The sequence below is a fragment of the Macrotis lagotis genome, chromosome 7, assembly GCF_037893015.1.
Source record: "Macrotis lagotis isolate mMagLag1 chromosome 7, bilby.v1.9.chrom.fasta, whole genome shotgun sequence".
In the NCBI taxonomy this organism is placed as follows: Eukaryota; Metazoa; Chordata; class Mammalia; order Peramelemorphia; family Peramelidae; genus Macrotis; species Macrotis lagotis.
Genome location: NC_133664.1, coordinates 209577333 through 209604399, shown reverse-complemented (window position 1 = coordinate 209604399; position 27067 = coordinate 209577333). Strand labels below are relative to the sequence as shown.

General features: G+C 37.9%; 1 protein-coding gene across 1 annotated transcript in view; it reads right to left on the bottom strand.

The window, feature by feature from the left end:
- The window catches only part of IQSEC3 (IQ motif and Sec7 domain ArfGEF 3), a 143713-nt gene that overhangs the window by 64395 nt on the left and 52251 nt on the right, over window positions 1–27067 (bottom strand). Inside the window, exon 3 of the mRNA XM_074195192.1 lies at window positions 8685–8925. Coding sequence (XP_074051293.1) covers window positions 8685–8925 — 241 coding nt within the window. The remainder of the gene's footprint in view (window positions 1–8684; window positions 8926–27067) is intronic.

Sequence of the window (27067 nt, the reverse complement as noted above, 5' to 3'; positions counted from 1 at the left end):
GGGTTGAAGAAGAAAAGGATAATCTCTGAGGTGAGAAAAGACAGATTGGAGATAGAAGGATGGCGGCAAGCATCTTTCTTGAATTATTCCTAACCCCATGCATCATCAGTAATTAATGGTTAGTCACTCCTCCCTAAACAGCTGTCTTCAGCTAACGCCAGAGGCAAGGGGGCCTTGGAACAGGGTTCCATTTCTCTAATGTGCCTCTTAATGTTAATTAGTAGGCTTCATTTTGATGTCTTGGGGCCTTGGGGCCTACACTGAAGGGACAGGTGATTGATCCTAAGCTGGACTGGGTGGAGTGAGAATAGCTGTCAGGACCTCACATTATGTATAGTGACCAAGGCTGTGAGTCAGAAGTGGGATACATTAGGCCAAAAGGGAGGGGGTACTGTTAAAAACTCCTATGTTTAAAGGTTTCTTCTGAAACTCAGATCAGTGTTTCTAAAACCAAATCATACTTCGACACAAAATATCTAAATTCTCTACAGAAGACTGCTTCATCCTCCACAATTTCAGTAAAGTGAATAACTCTTGGTGACTCAGAAAGCAGGAAGAAGAAACAGGGGAGGAAAGGCAGTCAGATGTAGGTGGACCATGATACAAGTCACAAGGAGAAGGAGAAAAGAAAGCCAAGCTTTCAAAAAAAGTATAGGTTCTACAAAGGTAATTAAATTTGGTAATAAAAGATTTGAAGACCAGTAACAATTTTGTTCCAGAGTGACAATCAGAAAACAAGAAATTTTTAAAAATCAATATGGAACAGCCAAAGTTTTGGGCACACCAGACCAAACTTAAAAAATGATGTTTAAGGTCACACTGAATGTGTCCTGGGGTGAGGACACTATTTAGGCATCAGAGAAGAAACAAGAAGGAGTAGGCATAGGGGAGGGAAACAAAAGTATCCATGCTAAGACAGAGGTCACAGGGAATTGGAATGTTCAGATATGACTCGATAAATAGAGAAGAAGCAGACAGAAGAGAGGTCTATCCTAAAACTCGGGATTGACACAAAGAGGGAGACAGGGATTCTCTCTGGACCCATCACAGAATTGACAACTGGAGCAAGGCTATAAAAATTGGCTAGCTTTTAATTAAAGTATGGGTATCTATTCTCCGATTCAGGAGAAACTACATTAAAGATTGTCAACAGAAATTTATGACAGGAGAAGACAGGCCTATGGCATGGTAGGAATGAGGGATAGCCATTGGACATATTATGTGCTTCATTGTTATCCATTCAATGTCACAAGAACAAAAGAAAAGTTCCTAACTCATTGCTCGATATCTTTTACCAAATTTATGGGAGAACATAGATTAAAGTCACCAAAGATTGCGAGGCACAGATTGCATCACTGGACAAAATACTCACATTAGTGAGATCTCAGATCTAATAGAGTTGGATGTCCATCCTTTTGGGAGAGTTTATAATTCCTCAAGGTCTGGAGGCAGTGGAATAAATGAAATGAGTCAAAGAGAACTCTTTCATCTCCCCCAGGATCCTAAGTGTCTATAGCCATTGTTCTGTAACTTTGATTCATGTGCCAATGTAAAAGATTCTTTCTGTTCTCAACAGTCTGATTCTTTTACCCATTCCCTTTTCCCTGACCCAATTATTCATTGCAATGACTACCATTTTACCCTTGAGTGAATAATACCTTGGTAACATTGGATGCTTAGTTTTACCTCAACATGTGGTTCAGGGTAATGGGAATCATATGAGATGGCATCATCTTTCAGATACCTTCTAGCAGACTGATATTAACCTCATTCTGTATATTTCATAAAATCAGATTTGGAATGGATGAGGAAACTGAGGTTATTTGACTTGTCCAAGTTCTCAAACCCTGATTTTTTGATAAACCATGCCACTTCACTGAATGCCCTGATTAGAAGGCAACATATTGTTGCTGTTATTGTTCAGTCATATTCAACTCTTCATGATCTCATGGTTAATATAGTGGAAAAAATATTGAATTTGAACTCAGAACTGGACTCTAATCCTGGCCTCTTACCAATTTTTTTATCTTAGATGAATAAAACAATTTTTCTGGGCTTTGCTTTCCTCATCAAGTAAAATGGGAGTAATAATAGTTTCTTTGAGTGCCTCAGAAAATTGTTTCAAGGCAACCTTGAGGAAAAAGGACAATGGGGGCAGCCCTGGTCTAAAATGCACAATTCCATAGGACCTGCAGGGAATCCTAGAGCCTAGTTGGAAAAAACCTCATGAGATCATTTGTTCTGGCTCTCTGCCTTATGGGAAGCCAGTACTTAGGTCAAATGCCTCCTAGTATCTAATTCTAGTCACCGAGCCATATGGCTTCCCTCATATCATATACTTATTAACCTTGCATGTCTCCAAATCCGATACCACTGGTTTCCATTTTTTCTCCCTCTTTCTTCCTCTCCATCAATGAGTACCCCAGGTTAAGTGAGGAGAACAGAGGAATCCAAGGAATCTAAGGAATTACAAAGTTTAATGTACTTTTTGGTTGGCAGATAGGCTTTGCAGTGTATAATACATATCACCTGGAGTCATGAAGACCTGAATTTGAATCCTGCCTCAGACATTTACTAGCTGAGCTAGTCATTTAATATCTAAAAGACTCAGTTTCCTCAATTGTAAAATAGGGATAATAATATCTCTCATAGTTATTGTAAGAATCAAATAAAATAATATTTATAAAGTTTTGAAATGTTAAATTTTTATGTTATTGTTAGTTAAATTATTGCTATTAAATTATTATTGCTAGTTAAATTGCTATTTATTATTATTGTTGTTGCTATTGTTATTATTATTATTATGTATTATTGGGTATAACCATTGCATGAGGAAGGAGGTGGATAAAACAGGTGACAAATCATTAAGTGATACCTGGGGAGTATGTGGGTAGCAGTGGGCAATGGATGTGGCACTGAACTTCACGTGTATGAGGAGGGTAAGCCCAGGAGACCGGAATCTGAGCAAACCTCAAACCAGCAGAAGTTTCTGGAAAAGAGAACTGACCAGTTTGGCAGGAGATGGAAAGAAAAGAGGCCACATGCTTCTTTCTCTGTACCAAATGGTACTATAAATCATGAATCTTCTCATGAGAATCAATAAGAAACCATCAGCAGATTTAAAGCTGACCAGTAGGTCCACTGGTAAAACTATTTTTATACACTGACTCTTTATATCTTTTGTATTATTTATGGCTTAATTCTTTCCTTGTGAATAAGTTCTTAGCAAGCTCACTTAGATCCTAGAATGTGTTGTAGGGAAATACAGAGGAAAGATTAGTGTTGAGCAAAAAGCATTGATTATGTTAGAAATGTAAGAATAATTAGTGAAGTATGAGCAGAACATTAGACTTCAGACAAGCAAGGGTTTGAGTTAAGAGTGAGAGGATTCATCCAATACTTCTAAATGGTCAGCATGGTCCTAGCATAAGTATTTTCAAAGAAGAGAACTCACAGCTAATAATCACAGATTTGTAGAATTTAGAGCTGCAAGGGGACTTTAGCAGGCATTCCATCCAATTGATAAACAAAAGGTAGCTCCAAATGTAACATCTAACCTCTGCTTGGAGACTTTGAAAGTGAGAGAATCCACCATCTCTTGGGGCAGTCCATCCCACTTTTAAAGAGCCACCATTGATGGGAAGTATTTTCTGACATCAAGCCTAAATTTATCTCCTCTTAACTTTCACCCATTTTTTTCTGGTTCTGCCCTCTGGGTCCAAACAGAACAAATTTAATACTTCCTTTATATGACAGCTCTTCAAACTCTGAAATATACCTGTAATGTCCCCCTGAGTTTTCTCTAGGCTAAACATCCCTGATTCCTTCCATCAATTCTCCAAAGACATGGTTTTGATTTTCTTTACTATCATCACTGTCCTTCCCTGGCCAACTTATCAATCTCCTTAAGCAAGGTGCCCAGAAATGAACACAATATTCCGGATGAGGTCTGATAAGGGCAGAGTATAGAGGAACTAGCTTCTCCCTTTTCCTGGAAACTATGCCTCTCTTTAATGAAGTCCAAGATCACATTAGCATTTTTGGCTGCCACATCTCATTGCTGACTCATATTGAGCTTGCAGCCCACAGAATATCTCCAGATCGGTTGTCTAATCATGTCTCCCTCATCTTGTACTTTTGAAGCTGATTTTCAAATATGTATGTTTTTACATTGATCTTATTTATCTTCTTAGGGAGAGGCAATCCAGTGCCGTTGAGGGTCAGTTACAAAACCAGAAAGACCTGAGTCCAAGTTCCAATCCTGATACTTACTGATTGTATAATCTTGGAAAATTCAAGTAATTTCTCAGTGCCTGAGAAAAACAGTTTCAAAGAAGGCAGCAATTTGCATTAGTAGGAGTTACTTCATTCATATACTAATGAAATCACAAATATGGTCCCTATTCCTGCCACCTTAGGAATCATGGGAGGCATGATTGAAATTATTTAGACCAATGCTTTCATGGTACAAAAAAGAAAAATGAACTTCAGAGAAGTCAAGGTTATTGCTTAACTCATTAGTATCTACAAGAAGATCTAGTATATTTTTCAAAGCTTATGATCTTTCATTCTCAGTTTTTAGAATATAGAAGAAATAGCAAAGATGGAATTTGAATTCAGGTTCCTTTACTTCAAAATCAGTGCTCTTTTCACCATATACTCTTATCCAATTCCAGCTTCTTTCCTTTTGATTTTTCAGAATAAGGAGAATGACTTTCCCAAGGTTGCATAGTTTGCGAAAGAAACAAATCTGGAATCACTTCAGTACTCCTTCTACATTGTATTTCTACCCTAACTTCTTAACAAAATTTTAAAATTCTTTATTTAAACATAAAAAAGCACACTTTCATACACACAGTAGAATATAAAACAAAGTACTTCTTGTGAAATAGTGAATCTGTATTTCATTCCATTTGTTTTCTTTTTTTAAAAAGTATGTCGTAAATCCTCCATATTACTTTCAAAGCTGTTCTTTTCTGTACTTCCCTCTGAAATTCTTTCTGTCATTTTCTGTGCATTTAAAAATTTTAAATGGCACTTTTGGGAGGTATCTCTATTGTTAATTCCTACTCTTACTCTTTCTTCCCCAGTTAAAAACTGAGAGAGAAAAGGGAAAAAATTTTTAAATAAATTTAGTCAAGCAAAATGAAGCCATACATTGACCATGTCCAAAAATGTATATTGTATGACTACCAATTGTGAAGAAATAGCATGCAACATCATGGAAATGTAGCTAGTCATAATTCTTAAGTTATTCAAAGTTATTTTCTCTTTATTTCTGTTTCTGTTATTTTACTCTGCATCAGTGCATAATATCCAAGACTCTCTGAAGTCATGTTTTCCATTATTTCTTATGGAAATTCTTATTTGTTCAGCCATTCCCCAATTCCATCTATAGGGAAATCAAAGACACAGCCTTAGATTCTTGTTCTCCTTTGCCTTATCTCCTCTCCTCTCCTCTCCTCTCCTCTCCTCTCCTCTCCTCTCCTCTCCTCTCCTCTCCTCTCCTCTCCTCTCCTCTTTTTTCTTCCCTTCTTTTCTCTTCTTTTCTTCTCTTTTTTTTCTCTTCTTTCATCTCCTCTTCTCCCCTTTAACTCTTTCCGGAATCTGGAAATTTACTTTGTGACTATTCCTTTCCAGTATTATCCCTCCTTTTTAATTGCTTTCCTCCATTCCCAATATTTTAACCTGTTGAGTTTGATGTATTTCTATACAAAATTGTGTATTCAACACTCTTTTGCCAATTTCATATGAACAAGGCTCATCTAATGCCCACTCCTCCCACACCTTTTTCCATATCTATATATTCTTGTTCTCTTATACCCCATTGAGAAATAGCATCTCCTTCTTCTTCCTTTCTATACCAGTGCTTTTCTTTTATTCTTCATTCTTTTTTCTCTCTTTAAAACCTTCAAAGCAGAACCAATCCACCCCTAGGACACTGATTATTTTATTTCTCTTAATAAACTTTGAAGATATTAAGATTCTGAAAAGACTATTTGTTACTTCTCTCTCCATTATCATATAGCTCTTTCCAATTGCCCTTCTAGTTTTCTCTGGACTCTTGCATTTATATTTCAAAATTCCTTCTCAAATTTAATCTTTTCATAAGAAATATTTGAAAGTCTTCTTTTCCATTAAAGGTCCATCTCACACTCCACCCTTCCAATAGGACCATACTCAGCTTTGCAGGGCAAGATGTTCTAAGTTGCAAGCCTATATCTTTTGCCTTTTGGAAAATGGTATTATATGATTTCCTCTCATTTACTATAAAAGCTGCCAAGTTTTGTGTGATTCTAACTATAGATACTTGGTACTTGAATTGCTTTTTTTCTTGATACTAGAAGTGTTTTGTTTTGTTTTTTTTTACATGGGATCTCTGGATTTTTGTTTTGATATTACTGGGACTTTTCCCATTTACAGTTCCTCTCAGGAGGTTATCAGTGGATTCTTTCCATCTCCATTTTGCCTTCTCATTCTAAAAGATCTGGACAATTTTCATTTTCTTAAATATAGTAGCCAAGATTTTTTTTAAAAATGATGGTTTTCAGGTAATCAGATGATTCCTATATTATGTCTTCTTGGTCTGTTTTCCAAGTCTGTTATTTTTATGTCAGTTCTCAACTTTTTCCTATTTTTTCAATCTTTTGTTTTTCCCCTAACATTTCTTGTTATTTCATGGAGTTGCTGTGGTTCATTCTAGTTTTCAGAGATTCCATTTTTTTGGTAAGAATTGACAGTTTCTCTTCTAAGTCACTTCTATCCTTTTCTACAGAGATTTTTATTTCATTTTCATCTTTTGCTTCATTTTTTAAAACATATTCAAGTCATCCTTGTAGAAAAGCAGTTTTTTCTTCTGTTTGCAGTTCTGATGGAGTTTCTCATTCCTACTGAGAATCTCTCTAGATTTTAATTGTTTTTAATACTAGTTGTTGTTTTCTTTGATTTTCTCATCTCTCCAACTTAAGTTCCTGAACTGCGGCTTTGTATTAGGTCCAGGTTCTATATCTGCTCTTAGTAGGTGGGTTCTCAGAACACCTTGGTTTCATCTTGAATTCTCTGGGTTCTTATGCTTCCCTCCATTTCCCAGAATTAGGACCCCATGGTTCTTCAGGTTCAGAATGCTGGATCTTTGAGGCCATCTCTGATGTCTCAGAAGTGGTAGGAACCCCAGTCCTTGGTTATCCTGGCCTGAATGCTGCTGTATCATGCTGGCCACTGTCTTCTGTCTCTCTCTTGGGTCTTCTGAGTTCCCCAATTCTGGGACTTTCTCACCACCCTGGACCTTTTTCAGGGGAGTGCTTCATTCTTCTTTTCTTTAGACACAGAGTCTTTCAGGCTACCTGTGTCTCATCTCTTGTCATATAGATGCACACTTTGCTAGAAGGGCTTCCATTTCTATTGTTATTGGGCTTCTGGCTGATCTCTTATGCAGTTTGAGTATGTAAGAAGTGACTTGGACTAGTTTTTAATTGAATTTCTAGATTGTTATTTGATCTGATGCAAACTTTAGGACTTCTGGAGTAGGTATATGAGAATTGGGCAGGCTGCCTTCCCTTGAGGCAATTATCATGGCAAGAAGACTTCCTCTAACTTCTGCTAAAATACTAAAAAACAATTTTAAGCCCTCTTATTCTCAACATTCCCTGGCCTTTTGAGTCTCACAGTGAGTCAGATTCTGAAATCTTATTTTTATGAAAAATAAAGAACTTCTCTTATCTTCATTTCTTTCCCCCCACCCAACAGACATACACCTTACAATCAGACAAATAGGTTCAAGGATAACAATCTGGGAGCATCTCTTCATGCCTGGGCCCTTTCTGCTAAATCTTAGATTTGAGTGAATGAGTATCAAATTCAACCTCCTTATTTTTAAATAAGGAAACTGAGCCCAAAATATGTTAAGCAAAGAACCAGGACTTCAAGTTCTAAATCCGATGCTCTTGGCTTATGCCACGTTGTCTTCTTTGAGTATAACTCAAGATAATAAATGCTTAAGATCATATTCCCCTCTCAATTCCATTTAGATCTTGGACAGGTATATGATCTAGGCTCTCATTACAGTGCAGGGACTTTATGGCACAATGGAAAAGAGCACAGAATTTAGAGTCAGAAGGACCTGTGCTAAAATTTTGACTATCACATACCATTGTAAATTTGGGCAAAGCACCAATGTGGGCTCAGTTTCTTTATCTTTAAAATGGAGGGGTTGGATAAGATGATCTCTAAGGTCCCTTCCAGCACTATATCTATGATCTTCTTACTCCACTAGAAGGCAATGATGCATTTGCCTAGTTGCCAGATGATCTGAATTTTTCCTGCTTTTGATAAAGGGGCACAAGCCAGCAGTAGCTAGAGCCCCTGGGCACTGCCCGGATATCTGAGGTTAAGGGGGGGATCTACCCAACTTTCTATGTGAAGGTCCTAGATAGGAGATATTGGCTGGACTCTGCCCTAGGTTCCCAAGTGCAGGAGGGATACAGGAAAGACTCTGCAAGGAAGATGGATACATTGGTTGGCTCAACTGAGAGACAATTAAATAAATATTTCTTTGGGGAAACTGGCCTTGAGGTGGTGGGTGGGGGGGGCAGGGCACCTGAAACCATAATGACAATTCCCCAGAGACAGGGCCCCTCTTGCCTCCCCTCCCCACCCTTTACCCTCCCCGTGGAGGCCCTGGGTACCTGTTTATTCTTTAAGTCAAGGGACAGCTCGTAATCAGAGGCAGCAGGGGTATGGGAGCAGAGCACCTTGGCATGCTGCTGCTGGCCAGGGGAGGCTGTGTGGTGGAGGCTGGCCTGCGTTGCCAGCATGGAGGTCCCCCCTGCCCCTAGCAGCTCCTCCTCCTCATGCAGCTCCTGGGCGCTGGGTCTGCTGGCCGAAGGGTCCTCTGTGTCACCCCCGGCATGGGTGTAGGAGTCGTCACTGTAAACAAAATGCAATGGTGCTCGGTTGGGGGTGTGGGTTACGGGTGGGTGTGTAGAGATGGAGTGTTTGGGCCCTTGTCCCCCACCCAGGCAGGGAATCTAAGGTCTAGGGAGGGGAAATTTTCCCAAGTTCACACATCACTTCTGGAGATGGGAGGTGTCAATCAGGAAAGATTGCCTTGGCCACAGACCAACAGCCTTAGGACCTACACTTTGGTCATTTTTTCCAATGGGGTAGAAGAGAATCATAGTAGTCTGAGCCCTGGACAATCTAATAATATGATATCCTCAGGATTACCTTTACTGATGTCTAGAAGTTGTTCTACCCAGAATGGTCCAAGCTCTCCAGGACACTGAGACTGGGAATGGAGGGAGGGAGGTGAGGAAGTCAGGGAGATGAATTTGACTTTCAGTGACCCTGGGAGGATGAGTGTAGGTCTCAGGAAGGGAAGGGCCTGAAAGTCAGACTTCACATGAAGAAGGCATGAGCCAGACTATACAGAGAGGCTAGATGAACTCATCTTAACATTGAAGAAATTGGCACAATATGCTGGGCATTTTTCCATTGGCTTTAAACCCTGAAAACTCTTCCTGATCTCAAAGGAATTTGCCCAGATTATTATGTGGTTCTCTCTTGGACAAGAACTTTCTGTCTCCCTTGATTGGGTCTATTCAAGTCACACTTAAATGAGAGAATTTAGAGCTGGAAGGAAATTTAAAAGTCATTTAAATTTAAAAATTGAATTCTGCAGAGGTTAAGATTTTTTTTCAAAGTAACACTAATAGTAAGTTGCAGGGATGGCTAGAATTGCCATACCTGTTGTCTCCAAATCCACTGCTGTTTTAATGAATTGCCTGGGGAAGAAATACCAGGTCCATATTACCTTTCTAGTTCTTTCCATTTCTTCTAGGGTCCAGTGATAGTCAATGGTATATATATATATATATATATATCCATGGGAATTGGGCAGGCTTTATGTAAGGTTGGATTCTATGGTCCTTGTGAATGGTATAATAGAACTAAAATCTACCAGTATTTCATCATAACATGTGAGCTTCACCCTTTTATTTCTTCCCTTCCTGTAAAAAGGTATTATAAATTTTCCCTAAAAAGGGACAAAGCAATCCTGAGATCTGATTGGTCCCTGATTCCCTGAATAAATTTACTGGTGACCCCCTCATAGTCTCTCTCTCTTTTTTTTTTTTAAGGTTTTTGCAAGGTAAATGGGATTAAGTAGCTTGCCCAAGGCCACGCAGCTAGGTAATTATTAAGTGCCTGAAGACTGTATTTGAACCCAGGTACTCCTGACTCCAGGGCCGGTGCTTTATTCGCTATGCCACCTAGCTGCCCCACCCCTCATAGTCTCTTGAGGTTTATCTAACTTGGTGGATTTCTGAAGACTATGCTTGTCTTCCACCATATTCTGCTTGTCTTCTATATGGAGATGATGAGTGGGAGAAGGGGAAGTCTCAAACTAAGCACCATTGTATCTTTGTATATCCTTTGTGATAAGGCAAAGTAAATCTCTTTTGTTAATTGTTCAGTGACTTGTTCACAATTACCTTATTGTTTCCCAACCTCAAACGTGAACTAAGAGAGTTCTGGCATTAGGGAGGCCCCCAATGGGTGCAATAAATGACTGGGAAAATGGGGGTTAGGTGGTGAATGGTAGAGTAAATTCAACCCATATGTAAATCTATAAGCCTACCAGAACTCTTAAGTATTGCATGCTGGTGATTTATCTGCATTGGATTCTTTTGGTTTGAACCAAAGTCATTGGATCAAAGTTCCTTGACTGCTCAGTTTCTTTCCCTTCCTTGAGGTCACCACTTGTTTGGGTGAACAACCTCTCCTTCTTGCTCTGAGACCTTAGAGGTATAGGGACTTTCCTCTAACATGCCATTGCACTTTGAGTCTTTCTTATTCACTGAACAACATACTATTATATTGCAGAGTTGCTTCTCTGTCTAACTCACTGTGACTTATTTGGGATCAGGAACTGTACTTATTTCATCTTTGCATGTAAGCTGCACAGAGTGGGTACTTCAGATACAACTAGATCAGAAACCAATGGTTTCTGTTAACTGTCACCTTTCTCTTTTTTGGACAATTTGCCCTCATTTCCCTTTCTCTCCAATTCTGACCCAATAGTTACCCAATTCAACTCTATGCTGTCCTCTGCTCTTGAATCTTTTTACCCCATTTGCCAATTATCTCTTATTAAAGCTCAGCTCTGACTTACTCTCATCATGTGCTTCTTCCTTTCCTACTCATGTGCTGCTGAATTGAGTTAGAAGTCACACAAGTGTTGCATTCATGCTATCTAACTTCAACAAAGAAGCAAAATCATCTTTTTATTCCTAATTGAATTCCTATTTCACTTCCAAAAAAAATCATTTTTAAAATTTGTTTCCTCACACTTTGATATCTTCCCTGCTTCACCTCTTTCTCAGCTTACAACTTGCCTCTAACTTTAGTGAAAAAATTGAAGCCATTTGACCTGAACTCGTTTCTTCATATCAAATCCCTTTATCCTTTTTCCTTCAAACATACTCATATTTCTCATCCTTAAAAAACTTTCAGTGTACTCTACCATTCCTTTACATATCCTATACATCCACCCTCTTTCTCAAACTCCTGGAAATAGCTATCTATACTTTCTGCCTCTGTTTCCTCCTTTCTCACTCCCTCCTGAACCCTTTACAATCTGACTTCCCACTTCATCACTTGACTGAACTTAGTTTGTCCAGATTCCCAGTTCATCATTTGACTGAAATTGCTCTCTCCAGAGTTGCCTGTTATCTTGTTTGCCAAATCAGATTGGCTTTTTCAATACTCTTCCTTCTCAATCTATTTGCTGCATTTGATATAATTGATTGCTCTCTCTCTCTCTCTGTATATATATATATATATACAGAGAGAGAGAGAGAGAGAGATAGAGCTAGAGATAAAGATAGATAGATATAGATATAGATATAGATATAGATATAGATATAGATATAGATATAGATATAGATATAGATATAGATATAGATATAGATATAGATATAGATATAGATATAGATATAGATATAGATATAGATAAGTATTCCCCCCCTCTCTCTCTGCTTCTCTTCATGGTTACCTCTCTTTTCTCTCAGCTTTCCTGACATTCCTTTCTCTTGATTCTCCTGACTGATTCTTCTAAATCTCATTTGTTGGGTTATCACCTAAATCACATCCTCTCACTGTGAATGCTCCTCTGTTCTCTCTCTCTTCCTCTGTTCTAGGTTTTAGGGTCTCTCTTCATGCTCTCTCAATGACATTATCAGTTCTAATGGATTTAGGTGTTTTGTTTTTTTTTTTGCAAGGCAAATGGGGTTAAGTGGCTTGCCCAAGGCCACACAGCTAGGTAATTATTAAGTGTCTGAGACCAGATTTGAACCCAGGTACTCCTGACTCCAAGGCCAGTGCTTTATCCACTACGCCACCTAGCCTAAATCTAATGGATTTAATGGTCATCTCTATGTCATTTGATTCTTATAACTTCATATTCACCCTCAGCCTCTCCCCTGAGCTTCAGTTCCACATTGCCAGTTGCTTATTAGAAACTGCAAGCTATAGATCTCAAATAGGAATGAAAGAAGCACATGATGAGAGTAAGCCAGGACTAAGATTTGTCAAGAGATAATTGCCAATAAGACAAAAGGCATATTAGTTGTCTCAATATCTCAAATTCAATAGGTCCCAAACAGGACCCATTTTCTTATTTTTCCCAAAGGTGTCCATTTTCTAAACTTCCCTATTTCTGTGAAAGGAACAATTATTTTTCCAGTCTCCAAGATTCATTCATTATCTTGGCATTATCCTAATCTCACTTTCTCTCACTCCACGTATATGATCAGTTGACAAACCTTGCCATTTTGTAACATCTCTTGCATTCATCCTCTTCTCTCTTCTCACACAGCTACCTTTCACCTAGATTATTTCTCAATCTTCCTGATTCTACTTTCCAAAATTCTTTTTACTGATGATAACATCATTTTCCTTAAATGTGGATCTGACTATGTCACTGATTGTTTCAATCAACTTTAATAGCTGCCTTTTGCTTTAGTTAGGATAAAAGATAAACTACTCTGCTGCTTAGATTTTTTAAACCCTTCACAACCTTGCCCAACCTTTATTTTCAGGTTAATTTTATATTACTCTCCTTCCCATACTTAGTAATACAGTCAAAGTGTCCCTATTTTCTTCACCATTCAGCTTTAACCCCCATCTCTATGGATTTGAACTGGCTGTCTCTCATGCCTGGATAAACTACATCTCAAGCACCATCTTTTGCAATATAAAATCTTCCCTGATCCTTGTAACTAATAGCGGCTAGTCTACCTCCCCCAAATTACCTTGTTTTTAACTACTATGTATTTCTATTCTTGATATTATTCTGCAAATGCTTATATATATATATATATATATATATATATATATATATATATGTACATATTTTCTCTCCTGTTAGAATATAAACTAAACTTGTTGAAGGAATGGATTGCTTCATGCCTGGTACTTGAAGCTCCAAAAGAGGTTTCATAAATAGTTGTTGACTGATTAATCTTGGCTACCGTGTCACACTGTTCATGCATATTGATCAGACTTTATTACAACAAGCTGTTTAATAGCTAGTCTTGGGGATCCTGAGACTGGGTAGGATAGGCAAAGAACCTTTAATCTGGGTCACCACTTCCAGCCAGGCCTATGCTTTAATTATCTAGGATGCTTTCAGTTCAGACAATAGTTAAGTGACTTGCTCAAGTTCACATAGCTTGTAAAAGAGTTCAGTCAGTCAGTGAATATTTATTTAGCACCTAACTATACAAGGGACTGTGAAATGTATTAGGCATGCTCTCATGGACTGTGATCTCATCTGTATATTCCCTCTTGTAATGCAGATGAGGAAGGGAAAAGGAAGGAAATAAGCATGGGTCTACTGTGTATCAGCCACTGTACTGAACACTTTTTACAAATATAGCATTTGATCCCCACAATCCTTCAAGGAAGGTGCTATTCGTGTCTATTTTATAGATAATGCTCTATTTTATAGCTGAAGAAACTGAAGCAAATAGAGGTTAATTAATCCACCCATGGTCACACAGTTATTAAGTGTTTGAGGTCAAATTTGCACTCAGGTCTTCCTGATTCCAATCCACTATACCACTACCTCCTAACCCATCCAATGTCCTGTCATCCTGTGGAGTCCATGTCCTCTACTACATTCTCCACAGAAAGTCCATCCAATGGGCTATGGGCCTTCCCCTAGATCTCTTGGCATTTTATAGACAGCAATGGAGGACCCAGGCTACACATTAAAGTCCTCTTCTGGTGGTATATTTTTTCTGACATTATTCTTCAATGCCAATCCTCTTGTGCAATCTTCACTGATAATTTATTTCAGACTACACATAACCACAACTGGTTATTGAAGTGAACCACAACTTTAATTCTTTAGATACCATGACCAGTATCCTCATAGGATTACTGGATTAATAGACATGAAGATGGATTGTTGTTTCAGAGCTAAATCTGGAGTCCTTAAAAATAATACTGGCCATCCCAAGATTTTTCAAATGACCCAATCTCTCTCCATAAGAAACTTATATCCTTTAAGTTCTCAATTCCTATAACCACAACATAAGGAAGTTCTTCTAAAGTGTTCATTTCAAATATTTCTCGTTTCAGTATGAAACCAAGTAATCCTTGGGGGCCCTGAGAAAGACCATTCATTATCACTGATAGAATAGCTCTTCATGGACTTGAAACTGATTATTCAATCTTCTTCCTCCCACTCTGGTCTTCTCTTTTCCAAATAGAACACACTTCCAATTTTTAGGGCATCTTTCACCCTCAGGGCTTTTCAAGATTTTATAATGAGCTTATGACCAACATGGAAAGCAAAAGAACTACTAGTAAAAGTTATGGGGTTATAGGAACATAAAACTGAGCTGAAGGGATATTAGGATAAATCTTCCTTATAAAGACACGGACACTGAAACCCAGACAAGTGATGTGACTTTCCCAAGGTCTTGCAGATATTAATGACAAAAGGAATTCCAAGTCCACTTGCCCTTACTACAACTCTGGCAAGAACTTGGGAGTCAGAACAACACAGATTCTAGTTCTGAGTCAGCCACTGACCATCTATAATGATCCCATTAGGATGACATTACACAAGTCACTTCCCATCAGTATGGCCTTGCACAAGACACTTCTCATCAATATCTTCATTTGAAAAATAGACCAGATGATGGCTATGGTCATTTCTGACTCTGATATTCTATGATTATATTAATTTTCATTCCCATTTTGGTGACTTTTCCTTATAAACTTCAAGCATCCAAACTCTATGACTTTGAGGAAATGAGTATATAGAGATGCAATAGCTACTTATGGGAAATGAAAGGAATTGTGGGGGACAAGGTATATGAACAGAGGCATTCCATGTGCATATTCTTGAAGGGAAATCCTAAGTTGGAAAACCTACTCTGGGAGCAAAAAAGATGTTCTTACTCTTTAATTGTAGTGATGCTTCCTGCTTTGCAGATGTTGGTGACTTAGAAGTATGGCATATTGAATTTAGCATCAGAAATAATTAATATTATTTTTTCTCTTTTTTTCTTCTTTCTTATAAGGTCTGGACCACTGGGTGGGAGGAGATATATATTTAGAAATGGAAATGATGTGAAAACCTAAGGCATTAATAACATTTTTTAAAAGAAGAATTTGGGGTCTAGGGTGCTAGTGCATACCTCATATGAGATGCACATCGCTACAGCACACATGTGACTCTCTAGCATATCACTGACCATGACTACATTTGGGAAGGTTCTCCCAGTTCACTTGGACCTCCCTTCCTACCCTGGGGCCATAAAATTTATCCTTCCTTTTCCATTTAAATCAAAGTGGCTTTAATCCTTGGCCTCAGAGCTACCTAGGGGGCTAGAACCTGGCTTGGTGCAATCTCCCACAATTCTCTCCTCCATGAGGTAACCTTATAAAGCCAGATCCCATCTCTTCTAACAGAAGGAAGCAAATGTGACCTTTCCTGAGATAGAATGAATGAATGGGGGAGGGAGAGAGCAGATGGCAGCTTGCATGAGCATCACTACTCACACAGTCACCCTTAGGCAGGGAAAGGGGCTGATGGGGGAGGGGCAGTTGAGAAGCTGGATCTACATCAGTTTTGTCTCTGGCTCTCCCTGCCACTTCTGCTTATGTCTCCTGGCTCCCCAGGCACCAACAGAATCACTGCTAGACAAGAGCAGCAAGTTGAGAGCTCAAGGAGGCCATTCTGTCTCCTCTGAGACAGAAGAGGTAGAAGAGAGTTAGGGGCTGGGGAAATAGATAGCGGGAAAATGAGAATTATAGGAAAGGGAGAGGGTTTGGGTAACAATTACAACACAGAGCTGGGGACAAGGGAAGAAAGTATGGCAAATAAGAAACCTGAATGAGAATACTGGAGTATGGCAAGTGATGGGTAAGGCAGCAGATTGACTTGGGGAGGGTAAGTGTTGCATACAAAGATCAGGTGACTGATGGGGGTAAATTAATGGGGGGAGTTTGGAATGAAAGTATCTTGTATGAATGAATAAATAGTATTTATTAAGTGCCTACTGCATTCAAAGTAATGAAATTTAAATATAAAAGTGAAAAAATCCCTGCCCTCAAGGAGCTTACATTCTAATGGGGAGACAACACATATAGGGAAGTATCTAGGGAAGGGAAATTTTGTCAGGGAAATCAGAGTAGATCCATAGGAAAGTTAATAGATCTTTTCCAGAAGCAAGGGTATTACTAGGTGTAATGATTATTTTCAAGCAAAAGATAAAAGGGGGTGCGGGAACAACAACAGAATAGATGGGAATATAAGGGATTTGGCAAAAATGGAAGGTTGGAAGGGGCAAAAATAGAAACAAAGAGGGAGTTTTTTAGTGGGTAAATGTCTTCCACCTTTAAAAGAATCTGAGACTTCAGTGATTAGACAGCATATTAAAAGACCAGAAAGGACAATGAACTTTCCCTATCTAAGATTGCCTCTCTACATTTCCTCCTCCCAACCTTCATGGAACTCCAGTTTGAGTCTAATAAATTTAATTGTTAGGTTATCATAACCAAGTTCACTGTGGAGGAGGTCATTGTTTCAGTAGTGGATGAATTACTCCACTGCCAGATGGCCTTTCTCCTCTTATAAGGCCCAGCAACTCAGCTGGATGGCTTCAGCCCCTGCTAGATGGGGTCATTAGATGGTTCCCAGGATGCTGCGACATTTCTGCTTGATCTACTGAACAATGTGTTTTCTGGGCAGGTATAGTCTCCACCCCTCTAGCTTCCTTTGAGTTCATCTGTTTCTCTCTCTCTGTCTCTCTCTGTCTGTCTCTGTCTCCCTGTCTCCCTGTCTCTGTCTTTGTCTGTCTCTCTCTCTTCCTCTATTTCTGTATCTGTCTTTTTTCCTTGCCTCTGTCTCATTCTCTCTCTCTCTCTCTCTCTCTCTCTCTCTCTCTCTCTCTCTCTCTCTCTCTCTCCTTTTTCTAAAGTTAGTTGACTTTACTTGCTGAATGTTAAGAGGAAATGCATTTGTGTGGGCTCATGATCTCTAGTGTTAGAAGAATATCCACTAATATTCTTACCCCTAGAAACCATGAGATCTAATATTAGGAGAACAGCCACCCCTATGGTTCCCACTAGAAACAGAGGTAGTAATTACTTCTGTAGGGGGGTCAACCTGCCTACACCAGGATGCACTAGGGAAGTCATCCCAAAGGGGGCTGCTTGCTCAGGTTTTATGGGTAATCCTGTGAGTGACTATTCTCCTTGACCCTTAAGCCCTGACTAGCCTGTTTCACAATAATAATCAGTTTTTTTGCTTCCTTAGATTTTTTTTTTGCTCCTCTATCAGTCATTGTCCACTTAAGTTACAAACATGAAGGTTTTTCTTCTTTTTTCCTAGGTAGTAGAATAAATGAATTTGGCATATATTTGTTGGCATATACTTATTCCCACCCCCCTTGGGGCCTCTAGATGGCTAGAGCATCAACCCTGGAGTCAGGAGGATCCAAGTTCAAATCCAACCTCAGACATTTGATACTTACTAGCTGTGTGACCTTGGGCAAGTCACTTAATCCTGATTGCCTGGTATCCAGGGCCATCTCCAGTAGTTCTGATCCATATCTGGCCACTGGACCCAGATGACTCCAGAGGAGAAAGTGAGACTGGTGACTTAACACAGCACCCCCCCCTCAAAATCCAATTCATTTGTATATCATGGCATCACTTTTCTGAATTTATGTCATCTTGAAGGACAAATAACAACAACAACATTCCCCACTCTTTCACTCTATTGTTTTTCTTGTATTTTTAAGCATACTAGGTGATTTCAGGTTTTGGAATATTCTGGCTATCTGAAATTCCAAAAGTTTGATTTTCTAGTGATCTGCCTCTTTGTTGCCCCATTTCAGATGTCTGCCAGTCTTCTAATCTCATTTCTGACCCACATGTTCCACATTTCTTCTCTAGGGTGACATAGGTCCATTCCTGAGAAAAGTCTTAACCAGACATTTCCTGGATTCCATTTGGAGTCCCTTATAGATGAGTGCCTGGGGAAAATGTCAGGGAGACTATATTATTTCCTCCATGAACATTTTAAATGTACTTAAACTATTCAATCCCTTCCTGGGTATGAGATGTTCCTTTATATCTCGAAAGAGCTTCTCTTTTACATTTCAATTTGTTTGCTTTTGCTCCTTCCAACCTTCAATTTCACTGAAATATAAATGGGGGTGTATATCCTTATTGCAAGATGTTTTGGTTAGATGAATGTATTTTCCTATTTTTGAAACTTATGTAATATTAGAATTAACTGTTCTTTGGATATTTGATAGAATTCACTTGTAAATCTGGTCTTTTTTTTTCTCCCTCTTTGGGAGTTCATTTATGGGCTCTTAAATTTCTTTTCCTGAAGTTGGATTTTTTAAAAATCTATTCTTGTTCTATTTATTTAGATGTTTTATATTTTTGGTAAATATCCTTCCATGTCATAAATTATCAGTATTATTGTCCATATAAATGGGAAAAATAACTTCAGATAATTTTCAATTCTTATGAATTTTCCCTTTTCATTCTTAATACCAACAATTTGGTTTTCATCTTTTTAAAAAAAAGACTAGTTGTTTCTGTTTTTAGTAAGTTTTTTTCAAAGCCCACCACTTATTTTTATTTATCAATTCAATGTTTTCTTATTAGGTTTGGTGCTTGCTTTTTCTTTGCTTCTTTGATTTTTCAGAATTTCTAATTTGCTGTTTAATTGGGGAAGGTCGATTTGCTGTTTTTTAAGATTAAAATTTTTTTTCAAGCCCACTTTCATGGACTTAATCTAATATTTATACTCATTTTTGTGAGGGTTTTATTCTCTAATGCAGGATTAATTTTTATATAAATGATATGAATAAATATGAATATGTATAATCCTTTCTGTTCCCATATAGTAAGTCAGAGATTTGTTAAATCTAACTTTCTAAATTTTATTCAGTTTCTCAACTTCTTTCTTGTTTGTCTTTTTTGTAAGATTTGTTTAGGTCTAAAATTGATGTTTCACAGTACTGTCTATCTTATAACTCAATTAGCTTTTTCTTTATGTATTTATATATTTTGTCTTTTGGTACATATATATTAAATATTTATATTGATTCATTATATATGGTTTCTGTAAGTTAAGTGTAGAACAATGATTTGCCTTTCCTGTCTATGTTTCCATATTTTTTATTCTTTGTTTTCCATAATACTTGGAGTTCTCAGAACTGCAACTGCATGTGATATGTGCTTGGAAGTCAAATATATTGATTCTTTTATGGAGGTTATTTCAATTGAAACTAACTTTTCTCTGGCTTCTAATTTTAACTTTGTGAGAATCCTTATAGTTCAAGAATATTTCTTATAAACAACATGTGGCTGAATTCAGCTTTCTGATACATTCTGTGATCCTTTTCCATATTATGGGTGAATCCATTCCATTTATATTCAGGATTGATTCTTATTTGTGTATTTCTTCCATTGTATCCTGTTGTACTTTATCCTATTTGCTTTCCCCCATCTCTTTATAAAAGGATAGTGATTAAAGAGGAATGATTAACATTAATGATCTATATAATTTCTTTTCACTCTATTGGCCCACTACCCCCACCCCTATGATTACATATTTTATTCTATTTCTTTCCTTTTAGTCTACCTCAACATGTGTTACAGCCTCCAAATTTGGAGTTTACTTTTTTTTTATGAATTTCTTATCACTCCTACCTTCTTTTCTTAAAACTCTTCCTTCTGAATTAGAATTGGGAAGGAAGAGACAAAACTCTTACTCTTTGCAGATGAGTTAATGGTCTACCTAGAGAATCCCAAGAAATCATCCAAAAAACTACTGGAAACAATTAGCAATTTTAGCAAAGTTGCAGGATATAAAATAAACCCTCATAAATCCTCAACTTTTCTATATATGTCTAGCAAGATACAGCAGGAGGAGCTAGAAAGAGAAATCCCATTCAAAGTAACCTCAGACAATATAAAATACCTGGGAATCTATTTGCCAAGACAGACTCAGAAACTTTTTGAAAACAATTACAAAACACTTCTCACACAAATTAAATCACATTTAAATAACTGGGCAAATATCAACTGCTCATGGATAGGTAGAGCTAATATAATAAAAATGACAATTCTACCAAAACTAAACTACCTGTTTAGTGCCCTACCAATCAAAATTCCAAAAAATCACTTTAATGAGTTAGAAAAAGTTGTAAGTAAATTCATATGGAGAAATAAAAAGTCAAGAATTTCCAGGAATTTAATGAAAACAAGTCCAAAAGAAGTGGACCTAGCCCTACCTGATCTAAAATTATATTATAAAGCATCAGTCATCAAAACTGTTTGGTATTGGCTAAGAAATGGAGTGGTGGATCAGTGGAATAGACTAGGTGCAATAGCAGGAAACAATTATAGTAATCTGCTGTTTGATAAACCCAAAGAGTCCAGCTATTGGGATAAAAACTCTCTCTTTGATAAAAACTGCTAGAAAAATTGGAAGTTAGTATGGAAGAAACTTAGATTAGACCAACACCTCACACCCTTTACCAAGATAAGATTCAAATGGATACAGGATTTAGACACACAAAAAAATACTATAAGCAAATTAGAAGATCAAGGACTAGTTTACCTGTCAGATCTATGGAAAGGGGAGCAGTTTATGACTAAGGAAGAGATGGAGAACATCACCAAAAACAAACTAGATGATTTTGATTACATTAAATTAAAAAAGCTTTTGCACAGATAAAAGCACTGTAACCAAGAGTAAAAGAAATGTAGTAAATTGGGAAACAATCTTTACAACTAATGATTCTGACAAAGGACTCATTTCTAAAATATACAGAGAACTGAGTCATATTTTTAAAAAAAGCTATTCCCCAATTGACAAATGGTCAAAGGATATACAAAGGCAATTCACAGATGAGGAGATCAAAGCAATCCATAGTCATATGAAAAAATTGCTCTAAATCATTACTTATTAAAGAAATGCAAATTAAAGCTTCTCTGAGGTACCACCTCACACCTCTCAGACTGGCCAATATGACCAGAAAGGATAATGATCATTGGTGGAAGGGTTGTGGGAAATCTGGGACACTATTACACTGTTGGTGGAGCTGTGAACTCATCTAACCTTTCTGGAGAGAAATTTGGAACTATGCCCAAAGGGCAACAAAAATGTGCAAACCCTTTGATCCAGCAATACCACTACTGGGTCTATACCCTGAAGAGATGAGGAAAAAGGGTAAAAACATCACTTGTACAAAAATATTCATAGCAGCCCTGTTTGTGGTGGCAAAGAATTGGAAATCAGGCAAATGTCCTTCAACTGTCCTAGCAAACTGTGATATATATGTGTGTGTATAATATATATATATATCATGGAACATTATTGTTCTATTAGAAACCAGGAGGGATGGGCATTCAGGGAAGCCTGGAGGGATTTGCATGAACTGATGCTGAGTGAGATAAGTAGAACCAGAAAAACACTGTACACCCTAACAGCAACATGGGGGTGATGATCAACCTTGATGGACTTGCTTGTTCCATCAGTGCAACAATCAGGGACAATTTGGGGCTGTCTGCAATGGAGAATACCATCTGTATCCAGATAAAGAGTTGTGGAGTTTGAACAAAGTTCAAGGACTATTCCCTTTGATTTAGAAAAAAAACCAGATACCTTATTGTCTGATCTTGTTATCTCTTATACTTTTTATTTCTTCCTTAAGGATATGATTTCTCTCTCATTACACTCAGTTTGGATCAATGTACAACAGGGAAACAAAGTAAAGACTGACAGAATGCTTTCTGTGGGGGGATGGGGGGAGGGAAGTAAGATTGGGGGGAAAATTGTAAAACTCAAATAAAATATTTAATGAAAGGAAAAAATTTTAAAAACTCTTCCTTCCTATATTTCTGCACCACCTATATTTCTATTAGTGTATAAGCTCTTTGTGGACATGTATCACATTCACTTCTCAAACTTCTATTATCTGGTTTTTGCCTACATAAACTTGCTTTCTCTACAGTCATCACCAACTTCTTAACAACTAAACCTGATGATGTTTTTCAGTATTTTGCACCTCACAAAGATACTTCATGCTATATTTATATGAGATGGCTCTCTGGGAGAGAGAGGGACACAAATTACCAATAAAATTTGTTACAGGCATAACAGTAGAAAAATTTGAACCAGCCAGATTTGAAGAATGAAAAATAATTGTAGAAATTTGTAGACAAAAATTAAGAAATTGTAGAAAAATTAAGAAAATTGTAGAAAAAAATTAAGATCCATGCCCCACCAAAAGCCGAAAATATGTCCACACTTCTGTTAGTATCTACTGCACTAATATTTTTTCCATAAGTTTTATCATTGCTATACCACAAAGTCCTCAGTTCTGTTACTTATGACCCAAGATAAAGTCAAAGACTTCCTTCCAACTTTTATAAGGAGCATTTTTCAAGGGAGATCCTTGATGAGCTAACAGGGCAGTGAGCCTTTGGAATTTTTAAAAGCATCTCCCTACTGAGAAGATGGCATATCCAGTGGCATCTTGTTGAGAGTATCTAATTAAGTCTTAGTCACTGTAGCTGTCCTCAAAATGAACTGACTGGCTCTCACTGATGTAAGATAGACTGTTTTTGGAGGAGCTATTCTTTTTTGCTGGCCTATAGAAGGGAGCATATAGACTCTTTTCTCCCTTATTTCCTTCTGCTTTTCTTCTGTAGGGATCTAAGAGTACCAGAAGATGGGGAATGGGGGAAGTCAATCCCAGGAACCATTAGTGACTGGGGCAAAAACACATGGCAAATTCAGGCATTAGCTCACCCACAGTCAGATTAAAACTAGACCAAGTCTAGTTACTGACATCAACCTGAAAAAGGTAGTGGTATAACATGGCATCCATAAAGAGAGAAATTATTCAGCCAAGGGATTTTTCTACTCCCCAAACCCCAAATTTGACTGTCCTGTAATCTAGGATCTTAGTCTGAGAAATGGGAATTTCCTGAGTGGGTAAAAACTTGGGAATTACCTAATATTTGAGAATTCAGGGATGCAGACTTCTCTTGAGACTACTGATTATTACAAGATGGTGGACATGGGAAAAGGTCCCCAACAGAGCACCTTTCTAGAAAAAAGGTAGGGGTAGTGTCTGATCCCCAAATTTCCTAGGTCTGGATTAAACTAGACTCAGCCCAGCAGAGCTTTTTCTCCTTCCTGTTGTCATCAGAGCTGCTGCTCTCATCTCCCACTGACAAGATTTCACCTATAAAATGGCTCTGCTCTTAATCCAATCTAGTCCTTCTCTATGAAGCCCAGTGCCAGATGAAATAATTTCTGTCTAGCTGCAATGCCTGGAAATCTTTTCTCCTGGTCTATTATACCCTGATAGGTTGGCATTCATCTAGGTCCATAGCTCCTTTAATATCTTCCCCAAATTAGTCCCTCTATTCCCAGAATCTTTCTCTTTTGAATACTAAGCTTTTAAAACAAACAACCCTCTATAAGATGAATAGTTTTTTGAGCAGCTGAAAAATCTGCCTTTTCTGTAAATCCCTTCCACCAAAACAAGCTGATTCTTCCTTAGAGCCAAGGCAAACCCTAAGCCAGATGTAAACAACTGGATGCTTTCTATTTGCTGCATCAGGGATCCCAAATGAGCTCTGAAACCCTGTTGGGCTCCATGCAGTCATATCTTCCTCCTAGCTCAGGGTTAGGCCTGGGTACCTTCTCCTCCTGTCAACACTTAAAATTTAAAGGTCTTAAGTAGTTTAGGGTGCTTTCAACTCTATAATGCTGACTTTACACAGCCTCTTTCCACTTTGCTGAGCTCATGCTCAGCCCACACATATAACCATGCCGTAGCTGATCCCTTCCCTAAGCATCTCTCCTTGGCTCTCTTTTACCTCTTCATCAACCTTAGAATATTCTGAACAAAGGTTGAGTCTAAGTTCCCCAAATGTGGGTCCTCAACTCCCACATAGTCATTCAATATACATTATCAGTCATAGATGTGGGAAAATATTTCAGATATCATAGAAAAGGTATATGAAAGACTTTATAGTAACCCATGAATGCTAATCACCACCACTAATTTTTGCTCCTGGATGGGGATGGGAAGAGGAGAGTACAAAGAATCATCCAATCCCCAAAAGTCCCTAAGGATGGTGAGATTCATTCCTGGTCAATCCTATCAGCTTCACTTTGATATGCTCTGTTTCCCTGATTCTAGACTATTCTAGTCTACTCTAAATCCTTGCTGATTCATATCTCCCCACAGTCAGTACAATTCTCCTGGGTGTGGTCAAACACTTTCTGAGCTTCTGTCTTTGGGAAATTTGTTCACCTCCAAAAGCTTGGCATGTATAAAATAGGAAGACCAACCAGATGTCTCTTCTTTGGGGACAGGGTCACACCTGAAATTTTGACTTTCTGTCAAATTCTCCAATGGCCTCATGCTTTCTTGAACCCATGTGAGAGTGGAAAGAGAGTGATTGGTACATCTGCTAGAGCATTAACCTTTTAGCTGCATCTTGTAGACAATCAATCCTTTCTTTGCTAGTGGTGGTATATATGGGGAAGATTTTTCTTTCTCTGCATAAATCCTATTCCAGATTCTCATCTGACAAAGAGGTTACTGAGCCTTTGGTTCTTCCTATCTATGATAGAGGGAAACATTTTTCTGAGAGGTCCAAAGTAGAAATGAGGGACCTAGTGACTACAACAACTCATAAAACTAATAAATTATTAAGGTCTTGAAACCTGCTCTCTGAAAGGATCCACACCAAAGAAACTGATATTAATCTAGATCTAGAATTTTTTGATCATCTCCTGGGAGAGGAAGGAGGAGGGAAAGGGGTAAAGGGAGAATGCCCTAGTCATTCTATTTGATTATAGGTTATACCAAGGCAGGAGGGGAGAAGGGTGTCTTCCAGGGAAGGAGGGAAAGCTTTCAAATTCAGTTCTGTGAGTGACTGGGGATTCTCTTATACTTGAGAACTATTAGATGAGAACCAACAGATCATGGAATTATAAGATCTAGAGCTGAAAAGATGTCAGAGACAATGTAGTACAACCCCCTCCCCCATTTTATAAATGGGGAAACTGAGGCTCAGGTAAGTAAGCAATTGGTATCACAGTATCAGAACTGGAATTTGAGCCCAAATACTTTGATTCCAAAAATCAGTGTTCTGTCTACTCTATCATTCTACCTATTTAAGAGTTTTTTGCTTTTCTTTCTTATTTTTATATTGTGAATTGTGTGTTTATGAGTAGGGAGTAGGTCTCAGAGTGTTTGGGGCTATGCAATATCATGTATGCATTTTCCCATGAGAATGTTCAATATCTTCATGGATTTTCTCAGGTTTTCTGGATCAGAATTACTAAGCAAAAGAGTGAGAAAATCCCCATAGTCTACCTGGGTTCTTTGTGTCAAGAGAGTTTTTGACTAGGTCCACACAAATATGATCACATACATAGTACTGTGTGGGTGATATTATAAATTTAGAGGAAGCATATATTCTCCTTCAGCAGTGTAGAAATAACTGAAGTTAGCAACAAGTTAGCAAGAATATTAGTTAAAATAGGAAACTACCAGATGGTGTACTTCCTCACCTGCCAACTTCCTAGTAGAAGCACTCCAAGAGAGATCTTCCCTGACTTGGCTCCCCGTCTCATTCCTGTGGAACCTCTTATTGCCCTGATGTATCTACCTAGAAGAAGGGAAAGGGCAGTGTCCCAACATTTCTGCCTCTCGTAAATAGGGTAGTATCCCAGAATCGTTTCCCCTATATTTCCCCCTTATATTTCATAGTCTCTACACCCTACTCTCTGAAAATGAATTTATTTTTGAGTCAATTGGAATGCGGGTTTTTATATTTCTTGTTCAGCATATTTCTTGTGAAGCTCGCTAGTTAGGACTCTCTGTAGTGTATCTTAGGCACTGACTTCTTTTCTCTGAAAATCAGCAGTTCTGTACTCCATGTATTTTATTTAAAAAGTGCTAATAGATTAAAGGAGAATTGTTCTATCTTCTCTATGGAATAATTTTTACAAATATGATCATTTTATTTTACAAATATGATGATAATAACTCAGTAATAGTATACAGATAATATAATAATAATAATTATTATTATATAACACTTTGCCGACACAAAGCATTTTAACTTAATTTTTGTCACAACCCTTTGAGTTAGGCAGAATTTTTAAATTAGATGAAAAGATTTCATTTTATGGATAAGGAAAAGAGGACCACCTAGGTACTAAGGTCACATGGTTTCCTCTTCATCTTTCCACCACATCTAGCACATAAAATAGATGCCCAACCTGAAATGAGCATCTCTGACGCCATGTCCTTGCTGGATTACCTGCTTTCTTCCAATAAGGCCCCAGACCAAACACCATTCCACCACAGGACCTTGTCAGGTAAACAACGGAAACAGACTTACTAGTTTTGTCATTACTATCTGACTGTTCTCCTTGTCATCATCTGTATCGGGATGCTATTGTAAAGAAATCATGTCTATATTCCTC